Raw genomic sequence first — 20382 nt, 5'->3', positions numbered from 1 at the left:
ACACACACACATAGATCGGATACATTTTGAGACGACCCTAAACCTCAGAACTTGAAGAGGTAAAGGCTGAGGTACTTCAGTGCCAGACTAAAAAATTGACTGCACAGCAGAAAAATATATTTTAAGTGCCCTGCATTTATCTTTAGACCTTTACCTTTTGTGTGCATGAAAAGTCTCCGATAGATCGCTCGTAGGCCTACCAATATACTTCTGTGGGAGTAAAATCTTCACCTGGGCGAATCGACGTTAGGCGTGATCATTGTTCATGTCGGTGTCAACTACTAGCAAGGGTTCTCCAAACACGCATTTTAGACTATCAGTGCTGCTCACTGACAGAGCTCTGAGTGAGCCCCACTGCCATCTGACGTCCGTCAGGTGGAGCGCTGCCAGACACACGGCCAACCATCTGAGCTCTGTATTGACACACTGGAATCAGCAGTTGCAGTTGTGGGTAGTAGTGGCTGTAGCAGTAGCAGCAGCAGCAGCACAAGTAACAGCTGTAGCTGTGCGTAACAGCAGTAGAAGCAGTGAGAGCCGTTGCAGCAGTGGCAGCCGTTGCAGCAGCAACAGCAGTTGCAACAGCAGCAGGGGTGGCAGGAGTAGTTCAGGAGTTAGAGGGGGTTGACTGGTTGCTATTTCGATCCCGGCTTCACCTAGCTGAGTGTTGTGGTGTCCCTGAGCAAGACTCCTCACCCTAACAGCTGGCTGTCGCCCTGCGTGGTTGACTCCGGCGTCGTTGTGTGAATTTGTGAATGATTGGTTGTAAGTTCGCCTTTGATAAAATCGTCAGCAAAACCCCCTAGATGTAAATGTAACAGCAGCAGTAGCAGCGACAATAACAACAAAAGTCATTCAGCTGCACATTTTGCCCAGAAACCACATCCTTTCAGGAGAAAATTGAGGGACCAGCCGCCCCAAGATGCGTCAATAACACACACAGAATACACATGTCTCCCAGCGCCATGATTTAATGATGTCATTATATGATTGAGAAAAGTCATACGTTAGCTAGCCTGTGTGTGTGTGTGGGTGTCCGATGTCCCCCAAATCGTATATTCAAGCCTCGACTCTCTACAGTCTCAGAATCTATTTGACGAGGCATCTGCAGGATTGTGTTCTTGGTAAAGGTCAATTAGATGTAATCTGTCAAAGCTGGTGCTTTTGGTTCCACTTCGTACATGTAAAGCACAGTGACCCACATCGCAACGCTCCCTTCCATCTCCTTCTGACATTTACGTTGGACATTTTGGGTGCTTTGCTATTATTCTAAGTCTAAGCATAAGCTGACAACTGGTTTGCTAGTGTTGGTATGATAGTAGGCTACGCAACACATTTACGATGGGTCTTCACTGAAAAATAAATATTGCATGAATTAGTTCAGGGAAACCATGCAAACCAAGAATTCAACTAATTCAAAGTAAAAATGATTGTTGAAATCATAACATGAGATGTGAGATATGCAAGGTCTAACACAGTATGATTTTCCAGCCACACACGCACACACACACACACACACACACAGAAAACGGCAACTAAATGAAAACAAAGGAATTGGCTCCTACCCTAGTGTTTCCACATAGGTCGCAAAGGCAAGGCTTGTGAAGCTTTTCCAAAGCGAGTTGGTAATGATGTTGGTGTCGTCGTTTCCTGTGCCGACGGTGACAGTACATGACATGAGAGATGTTCACAGATGTATTCTCTGTCCACAACCGACAACTGTATGTATTCTCTGTCCACAACTGTTTTCTGCACCAGTTAGGCCTTTAAATAACACATGATCAACAGGATCCATAATACATTGCGTTTACTTCTCCGTAGCTGAAATGTGTTTTTTGTGTGTGTGTGTGTGTGTGTGTGTGTGTGTGTGTGTGTGTGTGTGTGTGTGTAAATGCACTAAAACTGCTGACAGAGCAAAAACCACGACTGACAGATGGGAAGGTGTTAACGGATGCCCTTTGAGTGTCTGTGTATCCCTACTTACAAACGTAGACAGTGTGTGTCAAGTGTGTATCCTACAACTTGTGTTCTCTTCATTGGCTTCAGTGACCGTTTTTGGAGAAATTAAGTTGGCAATAGTTTCCCACAGCAATACACGCATACATGCCAACACTACAAAATAAGCTTTGACTCGTTAATTCAAGTGTTAAAATATCCATAAATCACAAAGACACCGTATTTTGTTTCATTGTATTCATCGAGATAGGATGTATCCAGTCACTGGTAGTGCTTTATTTATCAAGTCTTCTGTGCCAAGAGATTGGGATACAGCTGTTGAAAAAGAGTGATCATATCATGTAAACATATTGATCTTATTCAACTTTTTCATCTTCATGTTCAGGATAGACATTTACAACCCGAGCTAACGCTGCTGGAAAATACTGGTTTCTGACTAAAATGTTCTGGTCGTATTTAGAGTTCAAAGGGCATCAGATTTAAATGAAGTGTTGGTCAAGAAGGTTTTACCAGATGCTCTAATTAGCTCAGCGCTCTATACCTCTCTTCAGGGCATTAACCTCATCCTACAACTAGATATGGAGTATATATATATATATATATATATGGCATAATATATATATATATGTAACATGCACCATATTTCTAGTGCCCTGTTTGGCCACCAGATGGCGTCATAGCGCATTATTTTATTGTTTCCTAGTATGTAAAAAAAAAAATTAACAATCTAACAATAACTGCGCGACCCGACCCCGGATAAGCGGTGGACGATGACAATAACACCATCATGTGACTCAACCCGTCGCCTTGAATTCATTTTCCGACACAAAGGCCCTCCCTAAACATTAGAATTCACTTTCAGCGCCCGAAAAGAATTTATCAAAATGTTTATAATACTTCAGTCAGTTCATTAATGACATGTTTTAAAATATGTAGCATTAAACATATTCACCTCATGCATATTCAGTTATCTGGCCCCCCATGAATGTATGAAGGAAATACAGAACGGAGGTCTTATTGAATTGCTCATCCATAGGTCAGCTAACACAATACCTGCCACTTTCAAGAGGAAGTGCCGAAGAAATAAACAGAACAATGGATGAAAGGCATCAAATTCAACTTTAGACAAACAAAGCTATGTCTCCCTCTGCTGGCGGACCCGAGCAAGGATCTAAGAATGTCACTTAAAAGCAGCACTCCAAAGATGACATGTTGAATTCAGGAATTTTATTAGAAAAAGACAATGGAGACCTTCAAAAATTACTCACAACCTTCCTAGATCATAAGCGTCGTTTCGGTGTCACATTACGCTGCTTGCTGACTGCAACAAAAACTCAGAGCAACCTGGCTCACTTTCTGGCACACTGAAGAAAACAAGAGTTTATGGCAACCCAACATCCTTTGAGGGTTGAATGATTGACAAAATAGGACTTGCGTTTTAAAGAAAGCCACAATGAAAAGGTGTACTTTAAGGCCATGCTCATCAATATGGCTCACTGTTCAACTGCAGGACAAATCTGGACTTCGAGGTGGAAAACGGAAATGAGCCAATGAGGGCAGCTCGCCCAAACTCAGGTGAACATTAGCATGTAGTTGAACAAAGAGCTCATCTTAAATTACATCCAGAAGCCTCATACCCACAAATTATATTTGAGCTGGCCCGTCGTTTTAGTCGGAGTTGCCAGTGGTCCTGGGAGACTTGGTGGTGCACCCTGGACAAGGCTCGGACACCGTCCCCAACAGGATCAAGTGTGGCCGACAAGCCAGGCCTCTTATTGGCTGCATTCACTGGTGGTTCGTAGCAGTCGATCAAGACCTGCCTGCCCGTCTCCACGCACAACAGGACAGTCCCACAGGCCAGTCCGAATCCAGCATGTTCGAGAGAGCACACGAGTGTTGTGCTACGACAGAGAGCTCAACAAAGCAGCGACCGAGACCAAAAAAAAACACAAAAGGATATATAGTTATCGTGGACGATTAAATTACAAATAGATCCGGTATCCCCGTGCTCGGAGGAACATACATTAACATTATTTATCGTTTGAATATGCTATGTTTTTTTCGGCCATAAAACACAGTATATATTAATATAAGAATGACTAAGAACGCAGCTTGTTGCCGAGGGTCTGCCCAAACACCCTCGACCCCCCGCCGTTAGTCCTTGTTGCAATGTTCTCGCTGCAGTCCATCACAGACATGTGGTGAGGGGGGGGGGGGGCTTCTACTGCTGGCCTTCCTTCTTCTCTCCCTCTGAGGAGCCAGAGGTGCTGCCACTGCTGCCGCTACTGCTGCCACTGCTGCCACTGCTGCCACTGCCGCCGCTACCGCCGCTGGCCTCGCGCTCCGACGCCATCTAGAGGGGGGGGAGGGAGAGAGGCTGGTCAGGGCACGCTCAGATGCTACCGTTTAAAGGACGCAGCTTAAAAGGAAACCTCGCCTGGTAACCCAAAACCGCCAGAGTCAGGCAACTCGTATAACAGAAGCTGTGCGTCCTAGAGAGGGGCGATCCCTCCATCAACACATGGTACATGTACGCATGTTTGTTTCTACTATTCCCCTGGATCAGTTTAAGGGTGTGTGGATCCTTTAAAGACCAGTCATTTATGATCGTCATTCGATCGTATCAAACAACCACCTTCTTGTAAGCCATCTCGAACAGCTTGAGTGACGCTTGCTGCAGGGTGTTGGCCGCCTGCTTGATGTTCTCCCCCGTCTCCGTCTCCTTGTTGGCCAGCAGGTCGCGGACCTTCACAATCTCCTCCTTCAGCTTGGCACACTGGAAGACACGCGGCGGACGGGAGTTCAGGAGGAGTACAGACATAAACTCCAGCGCCACGTCTCCCAGGACACACAAGTGTTCAGGATGGCTTTAAAGATGAATGACGACAGCACTGCCACCACCAAGTCAACTACCCACTAAGAAACCACAGCCTTACCTCCTCATAGGGCTGCAGGATATATCGGCTATGCACGATATATCGATATAATTTCCATGGGGATACAAGATTTGACAATATCGTTTATATCGATATATGCGTTAAAATGGTCAGTTTCCGCCTCAAGCGTCTGCCTTGGAGACTGTGTGAGCGCGACCCCTCCCCCTCCCACTCTGTCCTTCCAAACGTGGCGTGTGCAAAGACGCCTCATATATATCGCAGATCGCCATTCAGCCAAAGAATATCGGGATATCATATTTTGCCCGTATCGTGCAGCCCTACCTCCTCAGCGGGAAGCTGGTCCTTGAACTCCTCCATCTTGGACTCCGTGTCGTGGACGATGCCCTCTGCCGTGTTCACCGCCTCCACACGGTCCTGAGTGGAGGGTAGTCGTTAGGAAGACGTTACAATCCAACAACCAAATTCAGCCAGAGCCAAGTGGATATCGACTTGGAGACCTGGGGGTCCAAGACGGCGCCTCCTACCTTCTTCCTCCGGTCCTCCTCGGCGTACTTCTCTGCATTCTTCACCATGTTCTCGATGTCATCCTTGCTGAGGCCTCCGGACGACTGGATCACAACTGTAGGCCGGAGTTACTGTACGGTCAGCACGGTTTGAAATACGGGAGATCTTTCTTCCAGGTATTTATGGGACACGTGTGGATGCACTTGGGAGTTGACGATAAAGTGGATAAATGGGTGCTCTTCCCATGTGTGTGGGGGAACGGAATGTGCACAAGCACGTAGGTGAAGGAGAAGAACCAACGACCGGGGGGGGGGGGGGGGAGACTCACTCTGCTGCTCGCGGCCGGTGCCCTTGTCCTTGGCGGAGACGTGCACGATGCCGTTGGCGTCGATGTCGAAGGTGACCTCCACCTGGGGGACGCCGCGGGGCGCGGGGGGGATGCCAATTAGGCTGAACTGGCCCAGCACCTTGTTGTCCGTGGCCATCTCGCGCTCGCCCTGGCACACCTTGATCTCCACCTGGGTCTGTCCGTCGGCCGCCGTGGAGAACACCTTCAGAGGAGGGGGGGGGGGGGGGGGGGGGGGGAATAACATGTGGTATTTATATTGGTGCTGTACCATTTAAATCCCCCAGGGTTCATTTGTAATGACTTAGTCATGTGTTGAATAAAAACACCCCTTGGCCACTGCGACCGTCCGTTGACGGAGCCCATTGACTTTGAATGAGCCGCAATGCATTGTGGATCCGTCGGCTCCATCAAGAAGGTGAAAAACGTTCAACGGACGGACGCGGCGGGCATGCTGCGTAAGTGAGGGCCAGCGTGGGTGGGCCCCCGGGGGGCCCGCATGTCTCAGCCCGGTGTGTGTGTGGGGGAGGAGGGCGTACCTGGCTCTTCTTGGTGGGGATGGTGGTGTTGCGGTTGATGAGCTTGGTGAAGACGCCGCCCAGCGTCTCGATGCCCAGGGACAGCGGCGTGACGTCCAGCAGCAGCACGTCCGTGACGTCGCCGGCCAGCACGCCGCCCTGGATGGAGGCGCCGATGGCCACCGCCTCGTCGGGGTTCACCGACTTGCTGGGCGCCCGGCCGAAGAGCTCCTGCACCGTCTGCTGCACCTGCAGGGGGAGAGACAGCGGGGGGAGACGAGTCAGGGCCCCACACACACACACGAGAATGCTTCAATAATATATACAGAACCGATTTAAGACAGAACCTTGAAGTTCTTGCTATTAATTGCAGCGTTTTGGCCGGCTTGCTGTTGAATACATTAATTTCCCTCGAAGGAAAAAGAAAAACAGCTGCATGCTTGGAAAGCGTCTCTCTGGCGCTTTCTAAGCATGGTCAATCGGAGGAAGGCTCGTGTGCGAGTGCCGCCCGAGCCAGCGGACGGCATCGGGACCCCGTTGGCCTCACCTTGGGCATGCGGCTCATCCCGCCCACCAGCAGCACCTCCCCGATGTCCCCCTTGGAGACCTCGGCGTCCTGCATGGCCTTCTGGCAGGGGGCCACGGTGCGGCGGATCAGGTCCCCCACGATGCCCTCGAACTGGGAGCGGCTCAGCTTGATGTTGAGATGCTTGGGGCCGGAGGCGTCCATGGTCAGGTAGGGCAGGTTGATGTCCGTCTGGGAGGAGAGAGGCCATGTTGGAAGCGGAAGCAACGGGGACCACGGGCCTCGCCGTCGCTTCAACGCGAGGGGGAACGTTGAGCAGGAGCTCTACTCTACAACACCAACATCTTACTTCTGCACTGCAGCTATTTACTGCATTCAAACTAATACATGAAATGGAAAGATTGTAGAGTGAAACACAGCCATCCAAGAGTCGATCCATCAAGGAAATTGTTTCTCTACGTCGATAACTGTCGTCTGAAAATAGCTGAAACTTTAGCTCTCCGTCCCGAGCCACTGGAGCCCGAAATTATCTCGGACTTGAATGAAAATCATATTAACTTTAACCAGAATTTATTTTTAATTGTTCCATGTTGATCCCAACCTTAACTGCCCTCTCCCTGCTCCTTCCGGCAGAATGCCACCAAATTAGTAGGGAAGGATGCTGTGGCCCGAAGCAACAGCAGCACTGGACTATAATTGTTAAAAGAACATCTAAACAGGTCTAGTGCAGTCGCGCCAAAGGCAATGGTCTGAACACCCGGAGACATCATATTCGAAGTTTGTTTGTTTATTAATATTAATATTTGAATATATTCGAATATTTATTAATGATATTTTGACCATTCAATGCCTTCGGTAAGACCTGGATTGGGCTTCGCGAGGTTTGTTTACCGGCGTTGCTATGGTTACCGGTCTTGCGTGTTCCAACGGTTTATCAGGTTTCTAATAAATCGCTGTCTAATCAATACTTCATTCACTGCCACTTCCGTGGTCATTACAATATCATGAATAGACTGCGTCGGGTTCTCCGACGTCCCTCCCTCTTGGCCTGCCCATAACAGGTTTGAATATTAATTAATCGTTCGAATTTTGACTTATTTTTTGATATTCGAATTATATTTGAATAACAAAGCATATCAATATCAATGCATTAGATGGACCTGTAACATCACTTATGAATGGCCGCCTTCTCTTGACTATGAAGTTGATGTAAAAAAAGGTGGCCTGGGCTGAGGGCTGGGCCGATACAAGGTGGCCATGTTGTATCTCCACATTTAAAGTTTAGAGGTAATGCCATTTCTAGTTTAAATAAGTTTAGCATTAAAATGTACCTAAATGTAGAAAAGTGGACTCATACGTTTGCATAGGTTACATCAGACAAATGAAACAATACAATACAGTCAGCTTCATAATTGTACCTGGACTGATCTTGCTTGCAGCGCGACAAAACCTTGAGACAATGATGGTGGATAAGGACGGACGCACACAAAATTCATTCTGGGTGTGTACCTGGAGGGCGGAGGACAGCTCACACTTGGCCTTCTCGGCAGCCTCCCGGACTCTCTGCAGGGCCATGCTGTCCTTGGTGAGATCAACGCCGGACTGAGGAGAGGCAACGACCTCATCACCATGCTCAGAGACAACCGCGTCCCCATGCCCCACAACTCTAGGTACAGTCTGCCTATGCTAAATGAACCAAGTCTAGTCTTTGTTGTGTAAAAGGAATGGATTGAAACAGCACTATTGTCTATCTAAGCACCTTTAAAACAAGACTGAAGACTTTTATGTTTGCTTTAGCTTTCTGCTTAATCTTAAAATACGCTGCACTTTCTAAAAAGCTTTTTTAACTTTGCCTTTATTTTCTATTTTATTACTAAAATGCCTTTTTAACTTTCTATTTTCCTCATTTCTTTTCATGTTTTCTTTTGCTTATCTAGTATTTTATTGCACGCCAATGTTTGTATGTGAAGCACTTTGAGTCTGCCTTGTGTATGAAAAGTGCTACATAAAAATAGTTTGAACAGATCAGAAATCAGACGGTTGACTAAACTGAACGTTTTATCTTTACATTCACCTTGGAACAATAATGCTTGAAATAAAAGAAAAAAGCCTTCATCTCTTCAGGGATCCCTCGGTCCTCTTACATACCTCTCTCCTGAACTCCTTGACGATGTGCTGCAGGAGGTGCTGGTCAAAGTCCTCTCCTCCCAGAAAGGTGTCCCCGTTGGTGGACTTCACCTCAAACACGCCCTTCTGGATCTCCAGGACCGAGATGTCGAACGTGCCACCGCCCAGATCGTACACCGCAATGCTGTAGGGGGGGGGGGGGGGGGGGGGGGGAACAGACAGGGAAGGTTTTTTTTTCAATAAACTGAGTTCTTGGAAGAAGTCAAGCAAGTCGAACAGAAGTGACACTACAAGGCACATATTCAGCGGATTGACAAATAACTCAATGGACCAGCTTTAGTGCAAATTATTTGAAAAAGCCAATAATCTTGATTATTTCTGCAATCATCACTTCTTCTACGACAGTATACAAATCCAAAGTTATCTGGACCATTTCATTCTCTGATAACTAGATAAATGAACTAAACTAACCTATTTACATTTCTGAAGCAGCAAATGATGACTAATGTACTTGATAATTGACCTCAGCAGAACAATGGTTATCAAAATTAGACTAAATATGAATAATTTACTGTTGTTTGACCACATTGTTGTGATATTGTTGAAACACTACGTTTTTATCCAGTTTTAAATTCAAGTTGTGTCAGTTCATCTGAACACAATCCCAAAGTGCCCCAGCAGCCTGCAGCCTCAGAGCCTGGACTTACACTTTGTCCTCAGTCTTCTCCAGTCCGTAGGCCAGGGCCGCTGCCGTCGGTTCATTGATGACACGCAGGACGTTCAGGCCAGCAATCTGACCGGCATCTTTTGTAGCCTGGAACCGACAGGATGGAGGAGGTGAATATAAATCACTAGCACCTGTTCCGTCTCCATCGATATCTTCAGGTAGCCACACGTGAACCAAACACTCATTCCCGTGTGGTCGCCTAAAATCTGCTACTATGACATTAGATTATTTGCATTATTAATGTTGATCATTGCAAAGGTCTACCTGTCTCTGGGAGTCGTTGAAGTAGGCTGGCACAGTGACCACTGCGTTCTTCACTCCGTGTCCCAGGTAGCTCTCTGCAGAGCGAAAGCATTCATTACGTTAAGGCGTTTAACTCAATAAAACAAACATAAAATGCTACTTTGCCTGTGTACTCTAAAAAAATATATATGTGCAAATACAATGCCAAATCTAGTGGAAAAAGTGGTGGCTTCTACCTGCGGTCTCCTTCATCTTCATCAGGATGAAGGCCCCAGCCTGGCTGGGAGAGTACAGTTTTCCGTGCGCCTCAACCCAGGCGTCGCCGTTGGACGCACGCACAATCTTGTACGGCACATTCTTCCTGTTGAGGAAAGAACGCGACTGTGATTAAGAATGTTGTGAGAGGCGATGAAGTCTTCAGGAGCGATAAAGTGGTGCGAAGGAGAAGAGAGGGGAGCACTCACATGTCCTTCTGCACCTCAGAGTCGTCGAAGCGCCGCCCGATCAACCTCTTGGTGGCGTACAGGGTGTTGTTGGGGTTGGTAACGGCTTGCCTCTTGGCCGGCATGCCCACCAGACGCTCTCCTTCCGCGGTGAAGGCGATCACTGAGGGGGTGGTCCTGGCTCCCTCTGCGTTCTCCAGCACCTGGAGCACCGAACCGAGACGTTGGAAGGCCGGACATAAACGTCGAACACAACTGTTGAGCACTTCTTTGAAGATAATATCACGCAGGGCTCAACTTGTGCACATGTTTATTTGAACTACATCGGTGTATGTCCGTCGGTGCTCGATTCTCATCCAGCCTGAATACGGTGCTGCCCATACAGCATCAGAGCACAGTAGCTGAATGTCTCCATTCAAATTCAAGAATAGCGCGATGCTGCAAGCACAACACAAACGTAATGTGTTAAACGTGTGCTCAGCGTCACCTTGGCCTGTTTCCCCTCCATGACGGCGACACAGGAGTTGGTGGTTCCCAGATCGATGCCGATGACGGAGCCCTTAATGGCCTCGGACCTGCAACAAACCAAAACCCATAAAAACACTAAATCATTTCAATGTGGAAAAGATTGAGCATGGACATGTTTTTACAAAGCGCTGTCTGTTTATAATCCTATACGGGTTGGGATTTTATTGGGAAATTATTTTGTGGTGTGTAAAACTTTCTTTACTAATTACAATGTTGAAAATTAGAAGTTTTGACAACTGAAATACATATTGGTTATTAGAGAAATTAAAGTAAAGGAACCGTTGGGTTATGGTACCATACCGTTTAAAATGGTTTATTGGCATGTTAATAAATATGGTGCGGTTAGTTCTACTCACGCATAGTTTCTCCGGGAAAGGGTCCGCAGAACATCTGATTGGAAGCCATTCCAGCAAGCCTAGGAGGCAACATGAAATGGTTATGAAATTGAAAACTCCTAGTGCAACCATACTTGTAGGGATGGACCCCTGACCATGAATGCTAGACAGGTGATCCGCCAAGTAACTTTGGACCAATTAACTAGTCCCCCTGTGGCACAAGACCAAAGCATAATAATTCAGATTCATTGCTTTAGTTTCATAAACTATCATGACCCAAAGTCAAGGTGCACCTAGAATGCTACACAAAATGACTTCACGGGTTCTCAGAGAATATCTTAATGAGAAAAAGAGGCCTTGAATGACAGAAAGTGAATAATAACACTGATATAACTCTTTGTGAGCCTTGGTCTCGAAGCTGAAGGTCACCTCCCCTTACGGGAGGAGAGCGATGCATGGATCCGTCACTGCGACACACAAATGAATAGTGCTGTGTTTAATAGCGATTAAAAGGATTAAATGATGTTCGTGTGCCTGACTGGATAAGTAAGACGGGTCTGGACGGTTCTGACCGTCATCAGCTGATGTAACTCAAGACGCCATCACTCGTATTAGCATGCGTAGTAACATCACTTACGTCCTATCCGTTAAACGACATCAATGTACAATAAATAAAGTACCTGGATTGCCAGGGTTTGACAGCCAGTGTCTCAACCCTTAAGTCGGTATTTAAATGTCATGTTTGTCCCAATGAATGAAACCCACGTCAGGTAACGTTAATGCTAGTAGGGTTAGCATGTACAGCTAGCACGGAGATTACGCAACCCGTCATCTACCAAATTATGTGGCTCAGACTCACCTTCTTCACCAACGAAGACACGTTCCTGGAGGTGGTCTGCGAGGGGAGAGACCTCGAAAGAGTTCTGGCGACGTTCAGCATGTTGACAGCTCCGCTAGCAGGCTAATGTTGCTAATAAAATGTACGCAATGTTCAGATTCCCCGAGTTATGAGAAGCACCCGAGATATCAAACGATCCCAGAGAGTAGTTCTACTTCTTGATGTTGTATGCACACACGAGAGATGTTTGTCTCTTATATTATCTAAAGCGTGCAGGGTCGTCTTGTCTTTCTCCACCGCCGCTGATCAACCGGGACTGCGAAGGTTCTTCTGGAATTATCCAACGCATGTTGCACCATGTACAGCACCGGACCCCTTGAGAGCACCCTGAGGACTGCCCGATGATAACGACGGATGGAAATATATATATTTATATTTTTTAATTCCTTTAAGGTTTCAATATGAATATCATTTTAAGTTGTCAATTTGTATGGGTCAGTTTAACCAAAATTGTGCTGTTGTTGAATAAAATGAGTAACAGTTTTAAGAAAGGCAGTATAAGGGCGTCTCAGTAGTGTTGCCTGGTGAAGGTCATGATGTAAGGAAAGGGTTATGGTCATCTCAGCTGCTCTGACGTAAGGGATGCTACGCAATAATAAATATGATATGACACATATATGTATGTAATATAAATAATGATAATATATATATAATGTAATATGAAACTGTGGACGATGATAGACTGATACGAATATAGTTGTACTATTTATGATTTTATTTCTGGAGATTTGATCTGTAAGCATGTACAACTTTAGTTGGGAGAACACAAAAAGTAATGACATTAATAAAAAAACCTGAGGTTTTACCCAAGACCTACACTAATAACATAAATTAATATCAAAATTCAAAACCTTTGACAGAAATATTGAATTGTGAGCTGTGACATATTCCCAGACTGTGATGAATACTTAAAAAAAGAAGTTTGAGACTGAGTCATACCAACCAGTAACTTGCATCTAGTTTAGTGGAATTAAAGAATTAATATTGAAATGGAAGGACACAAGCCACATAGAAGACACATTGCAGGTCCTGAAGGTTTTTGCTCACATTGTGTGTAATTATAAAATACATATATCCCCAATGCTGTCTTTAATACTGACTTTCATGAAAGACATTCTCTCATTTTCTGCCTCACGTACAACATCTTCTCATTAGTCTACTGCCATTTCATCACCTCCTCCTTCCTTCCTTCACTCTCAACACCTTTCGCATCTACTTCCGACCCCCCCCCCCCCCCCCCCCCCCGCTCTTTCCTTTCCTTCTCTCTTCGTTCTATTGCCTAGATCCTGTCCTTCCTCTAGTCCAGAAGCTCGCTGTGCAGGCTTCCCTCGCTGTCCAAGAAGTTGATCAGTTCCTCCACTTCGCCTTCCTCGTCCTCTTCCTCCTCGCCGCCCTCCCTTGACATCTGGGCCTCTCCCTCTCCGCCGCTACCCTTCCCTCCGAGCTCAAGGTAACCCTTGGCAGTGTGGTCTCGTGCTCCTCCCCCCCCCTGGGTCTTGCTGTTGACCGGCTGGACCATCAGGATGCCCTCCCCCAGGGCGGCGGTCTCGCTGACGCTCTCACCGTCCTTGGCCGCGGGATCGCTCGGGGCTGCCCCCTGGCCCGGTGGGTGAGCGTTGGGGTCCAGGGTTACACTGGACCTGCTTGTGCAAAGACCCATGGCCCCCCGGGGTTAAGGAACACACTTGGAGGCGAGAGTAACGCTTCCGCATGCACGATGGCGATCCCTGCTGCTGCTGAGGTCCCTCAAGGTCAGCGCTGATGGGTCCGGTGTGTTAGTCAATCGTCGGCAGGGGGAGTTACAAGCTTTCCATGGGCAGAATTTGTCCGTCTTGTGGTTTCAGGCTTTGTTTTCTTAATGTATAAAGCTTGAGTGTAATCCGCTTTGAACCTCTGAAACCATCCAATTGGTATTGCTTCTCGAAGACGTGCATCAAACGCAAATGTCAGACCTATATCGTGACCACGTCCCCTTTGAGCGTAATTCTTCAGCGGTCGTCTGATTCAGAGGAGCTCCTGGTGAATCGCTGGTACATCATGTGGCAGTGCTCAGAGCCTTGCAATCCCCTTCCAGCTGCCTGTCTACCATCCACTCCCAGGCTCCACTCTCGATGTCTGCGTCCACTGATCTGCTGGAAAACGACCACCCTGATGCACCAGCATGGGCACGTCTCTGCTCTCTCGCCTGCTGTCCCCTGATGGAGGAAGTGGAGGGAAAAGAGGAAGGGTTGGGGGTCTCCCCCCTCCCCCCATCCTTTTTCTTTTTCCACCTCCACCCAGTGCTCCCAAGAATAGGTTTGGGTGAAGTCCCACGACATCTATCTATTTAACTATATGTTGATACCATCAGCGTTCGGACTGCCCCCGGGCCTTCTGCTGCGGTCCCGCAGAAGGTTTGAGCAGTTGCTATTGTTCTCTCTGTTTCAAATGTTCCCTGAGGGCCCTCGACTTAACACAGGGTTCTCAGAGGAACTCGAAGACACAGACATGGAGATACATCTGTTGGTGGCAGTTTGGAGTGGATAGCGACTGCAATACTCTTTTGCTGAATGCTATTTATAAGCAAACTTGCTAGTCATGTATATGGGGGATTATATGCTGTGTGCATAAAATCTCTTTGTTGGACCTAAGTGGTAATTCTTAGCTTCTAAGTCACTAGTGCAAGAAAATGTCATGATGCGAACATTAAGGGGATCTCATACTGTTGCCCTGGGAGCTCAAAGCCAAGGATTAATTTTAAGTAAATTAAGAAAACATTTTGATACATTTGACCACACTTGCATATTTAGAAAACTTGCTGCAAATATGTGTGTTTCAGGAGGACACATAAAAGAGACAAACACGCCCCAACACCATCATAATATCCAAATCATGCAGTAACAATGTTCAAATTAACCAAAGATACATTTTAGAAAATGTTTCCAGTTAGTTCTTGAGTTGCATTGGATTAAGCTTGACTGTACTATTAGTGTTGTTCGTCCTCTGAGTTTTCAACATGCAGTCTACTGGCTCCTCCAGCAGAGGGGAAACTCTGATCCTCCCGGCCCTCTCAGTGCAGAATGTTACCCTGGGATCTGTTCTGGGAGGTGTACCTGCTGATCTCCAGCAGGGGTCAGTGTACATCAGACCAGTCACCTCAGGATAGCGATCAAATTTAAAGTCCTGAGATTGAGGGCTGTCAAAGTAAACCACAAGCTTTAAATACGCAAATGGTACCAATGGAGTCCCAACTACTGCTACACATGAGACCTCCTTCATTCATAGACAGCCACCTATTAGAAACCCTCCACATACTTATTCCAGAAAGAGTAAATTGGTTGCTCTTATGAAGCAGATGTAAACTTGTTGGAGTCACTGAGTTGTTTGCAGTTAAACAGACAACACCACAGAAAGGGGCAGCTGAGATGTACATGTACCCTCTTTCCAATTGGCCGAAAGCTGCTTGACCTTCACCAAGACCTTGATAGACCTCTTTATTCCAGAGGTGGAATAGCATCTAACAGTTTAAAATTGTATTTTGAATAAAAAAATGTATTACTATTTTTAACAACGTGATTATTAGTGCTGTCATCTTAATCATTATAATTGATTGATGATGTTCATCAGAATGATCGTCCGGGTTGTGACCTCCTTTACCACATTTAACCCACAGGGGGGGACAAAGTCTCAGTGCTTAGCAATGCAGTTAGTTAGTAATGCAACCTTATGGAATAATTATAGCTGGATACAGCTATTAAATAGTGTATTGAGACCTATTCATTACGTGTTTTTATTGTTTTATTGTTGTTATTTTTCATTTTATTTGTGTAGCCCTTAATCACAGGCACAGTCTCAAAGAGCTTAACAGGCCCTATATGTATAACACCTCCCTGACCCTAGGCTCCCTTTGAAAAAATAGAATAGAAGAAATCTAGAGAAGGAACGCAGAGTGGGGGACCCCTCCTTCCATGGATGATCAGGAGTGTGAGGGTGCAATAATTGACATACATGAATACAGACAGGCAAAACATTTTAAATAATTTAGTTCAAAAAAGTGTTGTAGGCCAAAATGTTAATTTTGCAGTACATTAAGTTAAATATGGGTATAAAGTATATAACATCCGTGTGCAAAATAAACACTATCACAAAGTATTTTTGGAAAAATGAATGACACTGTATATTGTGCTTCACATTCATGTTTAAAATCATCAATCTGGAGTCTTTCAATTTGAAAAATAATTGAAGCACTATGAAATATTTGAAGAGAGTCATGGAGTATATCGGCCTTGGGCCTATATCTTCAAATACAAAGGCTTTTAGTGCAATAGGCAAAGTCACATGGGACAAAACATTCCCCCACTGGTTCCCCCAACAATCATTTTTAAATCTGTAATAGTAGTAGAACTGGACAGCTTGAGAATGTTTGTAGAAATCCGTACTGTACTTACTAGTGCAATAAACAAACTAACATGGGACAAACATGCCATCATTAATCATACAGAGCAGAATATACTCCAAGGTGACACATTGGAGGCCTAGGCCTATACATTCTGCCTGAAGTAGGCCTATCAGTGGGATACGTGAAGCGTGTCCTTGATTTTTAAAAGGCTCTCAATATCAGGCTCTAACTGACAAAGCAAGAATATCAAGTAGGTGAGAGTCAGAAAAAGCACAAAAATATATATATATATATATTTTAAAATAAATAAATAAATTATACAGTGGGAAAGGTACGCAGGGCCCAATATTGTTAGCCACGGACTACGGTGAGGAGGTGCGGCTGGTTAACCGTAAGGGGAGTCCAGGCATCCAGTTAATGAATTAGAAGTGAAAACAAAAGATGTAGACCACTGCTAATTGGGTGGCTACACAAACAGGCATCGATACAATTAGAAACAGAAACATTCACATAATTAGACAGACTCAATCTAGTAAATAATCGAGCTGCAACGTTCTGCACAAGTGAAGGCCTCTCGTGGTTGAGTAAACCAGAGAACAGTGAATTACAATAATCCAGTCTAGAAGATATAAATGCGTGAATGAGTGTCTCTGCATCTGCTGCGGATAACGTTGGTCTGGTTTTAGCAATATCTCTCAGATGAAAGAATGCAATTTTAGTTAGCTAACATGTTAACATGTTGGTCAAAACAAAGCAAAGGGTCAAACAAGACACCTCAATTTTTAACACACAGGCACTTTGCTTGATGACAGAGCCTTCGATACATAGTGAGACCGCTTCGAATTCTGTTTGGTCTTGCTTTGGGTCGATATTTATCTACTCGGACTTCCTTGTATTGATCTGTAGGTAGGCTAGTTGTGGGACATCCAATTTTTTATTGCAGCAAAACGATTTTGTTGACTTTTATTGCAGGTGTCAGCCGAAGCTGACTCCTTAGCTGGGGATAACGTTGCCCAGGGGAAGCATGTAGATTGCAAAAAGCAATGGACCAAGGACCGACCCTTGTGGGATACCAAAGCTTAGGTTGCAATGTTTCGATGTTGATCCTTCACAGAGAAGAAATTGTTTTCTATCCGTGAGATAAGTTTGAAACCAGTGAAGAGCAGAACTTTTGATTCCAAGGTAGTATTCAAGACAATGTAGAAGATGCTGTGGTCCATTGTGTCAAAGGCAGCACTGAACTCGAGCAACACAAGCACGGAGCTTGCATTGGTATCCATAGTAAGAAGAAGATAATGTACAACTCTTGTCACAGCAGTTTCAGTTGAGTAGAAAAACCTGAACCTGAGTCCCGGACTGTGAAGGTTTGAATAGGTTGATTGGCGTCAGGTGATCGATGGTTTGCTTTGCTACAATCCTTTCTTGTACCTTAGAGAGGAAAGGAAGATCTATAGTTTCTGACTAATTCAGGGTCGAAGCCAGGGTTTTTGTGTTGTAGTTTTATCACAGCATTCTTGAAGCTAGAGGGAACAGTTCCAGTACACAGCGATGGATTCATGATGGTGAGAATGGCATGTCCCACAGTTGGAAGGAGTTCTTTGCGAACCTTTGTAGGGAAAGGATCCAGCAAACAGGTTGTGGTTTTTGATGGCTTCATTACTTTTTCAAGTTTATCCAAAGGGATTGTGTTGAACTACAGGAGAGTTAGTTAAGGCTGGACATGTGGGTCTTGCTTCGTCAGACGTGGAAGACAAGAAGTTGGCAAGCATCGATTTTTTCTTCTCTAATGAATTTGATTTGGTTTTCAAAGAATTCTATTAATTGGCTTGTTGAGAGGAAAGGAGCCCACACTCTTAATCTGTTTATGAGTAAGACTCTTCACAGTATCTAAAATAAAGTCGTTTTTATTTTTCATTGAAGTTGATGACACTGGAAAAATAGGCGTTACTGGAGGTAAGTTATGTTGTTGATACGTGGTTGGTATTTTGTGATATGTGCTTTATATGTAGTTGATATTTTTGTTGTTGATATGTTGTTGGTATGTGGTTTGTATGTTGTTAATATGTGGTTGATATGTTGTTGATATTTTGTTGGTATGTGGTTGAAATGTTTCTGGCATGTGGTTGATATGTTGTCGGCATGTTGTTGGTATGTTGTTCACGAAACAAACAAACCACAAGCCGTCCAGGGAGTCTGGGCCCTCCAGACCGGCCCCTCCGTCAACTACTTCCTGGTGCGGTCTTGGCTGAACCTGTACCGGATACCAGTGGGGAACCTGAGACCTGCGTCTTAAGAGATGTTTCTCCCCAACAACGTCACCACTGGCTATGGAGGACCTGTGGATCATTTGTCCTGTGTTGAGCCACATCAGAGTGGTCTATCAGAGCCCGATGGTGGGCTGTACAGCATCAACCGATCTGTATTAGAAGGGGACTCTAGAACTAGTAAATTCATTTATTATATTATTGCCTTATTTAGACGACACAATATTCAAGCTAACATCAGTAACTTATTGGACCATATATTTGTAATGCTAACACCAGTCCTGAATAGTTTCTTCTTCTGCACACAGAGTGGTCAACACAACACCATACACAGTTGTATGGTTCACAGATAAGTCAGAACCTAGAAGCATGGCCTCTTTGCCATATGGACGATTTACCTGTAGGCGTGGATTCTGTATCATTCTGCCCATACCAAGAGACTGAAGATGCTTCATGAACCACCTCCAGAGTGTACGTCCATTTGCCTTGTGTCTTGAATAAACGAGGCGTTGAACCTTTCCCACTCGCCAAGTCATACATAGCAACGAAACAACAATACCACAGAGGATTAAAATGATGTTTCATCATACCACTAATTATGACTGAAGGCTCATATCTTTAACATCTTGTTGATGCGTTTTTTGTGTAGTTGAGGGCCTGCCCCAACCAGTCAGTGTTGGAAAGCATACAAATATAGTAGCATTCAAACATTCAACCCATAAAAACATTTACAGTTTAAAACAATGAAACATCTGAAAAACATAAAATCACAATGTAAAACTATATCAAGTCAAAGAAGTGTAAAATCACTGCACACTGGTATAAGCTGATAAGCTGATTTATTTTGTGAACGACGCGTTTCGCCGTTGCTGCGTCAGGTTCACTCTTCAAATTCCCATGACACCGACAGTTGGTTTACGTCAAATATACAATACAGTCCAAGGTTCACGCATCACAAATAACAATGTTCACATAAAATACATCCAAGGTTCACGTATCAATAACGATGTTCAAATTAGGCACATATTCATTGAAGCTTTCAAGAAGGATAGGCTACACTTAAATATCAGGCTCACATATCATAAATAACAATGTGCAACTGTAGATGCTCAAACACCAGAAGATTTAAACTTACACAAAAATACACTTAAATCCTGTAATTCATTGAGGCCATTGGGTTCCACTGTGTTTAATTAATTTATCCAGTAGGCCTCTCTCTTTAAAAGTTGTTGAGTCAAGTTGCCCCCTTGTGGGCTGGGTAGCACTCGCTGTATGCCAATGAATTATAGGGAGGTTGCTGGTCTATGGTTCTTTTCTTTATAATGTCTGGCAATGGCGTAATCAATATTGCCATTTCTTACTGCCCCTTTATGTTCTGCAATTCTCAGTTTTAAATTCTGTTCGGTTTGACCGATGTATATCAACCCACACGGGCATTTAAGCATGTATACCACATGTGTCGACAGACAATTAATGAATTATTTTATGTGATATTTATATAGTGTGGGTGGCTAAATGTTTTTGTGGTTTTTGTTTGTAAACAATGTGCACGTTTCCCACATCTATAATTTCCGTACACTTGTTGAGCAAGCCAATTAGTCTTTGGGGTTTCCATTTATTGTGGTAACCAGTTTCCGTCGTGCCCGGCCTCCCCAAATCAGTACAAGTCTCTGATGCGGAAACAGCCGGCAAACA

At 45.0% G+C, this 20382-nt stretch overlaps 1 protein-coding gene across 1 annotated transcript; it reads right to left on the bottom strand.

Annotated features, from left to right (window-relative positions):
- Positions 1 to 3165: 3165 nt before the first annotated feature.
- Positions 3166 to 12317, bottom strand: hspa9 (heat shock protein 9). The gene is made up of 16 exons (XM_060062088.1): positions 12007 to 12317; positions 11169 to 11227; positions 10772 to 10859; positions 10306 to 10487; positions 10078 to 10202; positions 9863 to 9936; positions 9579 to 9685; positions 8893 to 9055; positions 8254 to 8346; positions 6766 to 6975; positions 6240 to 6467; positions 5683 to 5905; positions 5375 to 5469; positions 5172 to 5264; positions 4589 to 4729; positions 3166 to 4306 (listed from the first exon to the last, which is right to left on the bottom strand). Exons 1-16 carry the CDS (start codon positions 12085 to 12087, stop codon positions 4175 to 4177), a joined length of 2094 nt encoding a protein of 697 aa, XP_059918071.1. The 5' UTR covers positions 12088 to 12317; the 3' UTR covers positions 3166 to 4174.
- Positions 12318 to 20382: the final 8065 nt, after the last annotated feature.

Source organism: Gadus macrocephalus, chromosome 10 (assembly GCF_031168955.1).
Source record: "Gadus macrocephalus chromosome 10, ASM3116895v1".
In the NCBI taxonomy this organism is placed as follows: domain Eukaryota; kingdom Metazoa; phylum Chordata; class Actinopteri; order Gadiformes; family Gadidae; genus Gadus; species Gadus macrocephalus.
Note: the sequence above shows the minus strand (reverse complement) of the source record. Positions and strands in the feature narration are given on the sequence as shown.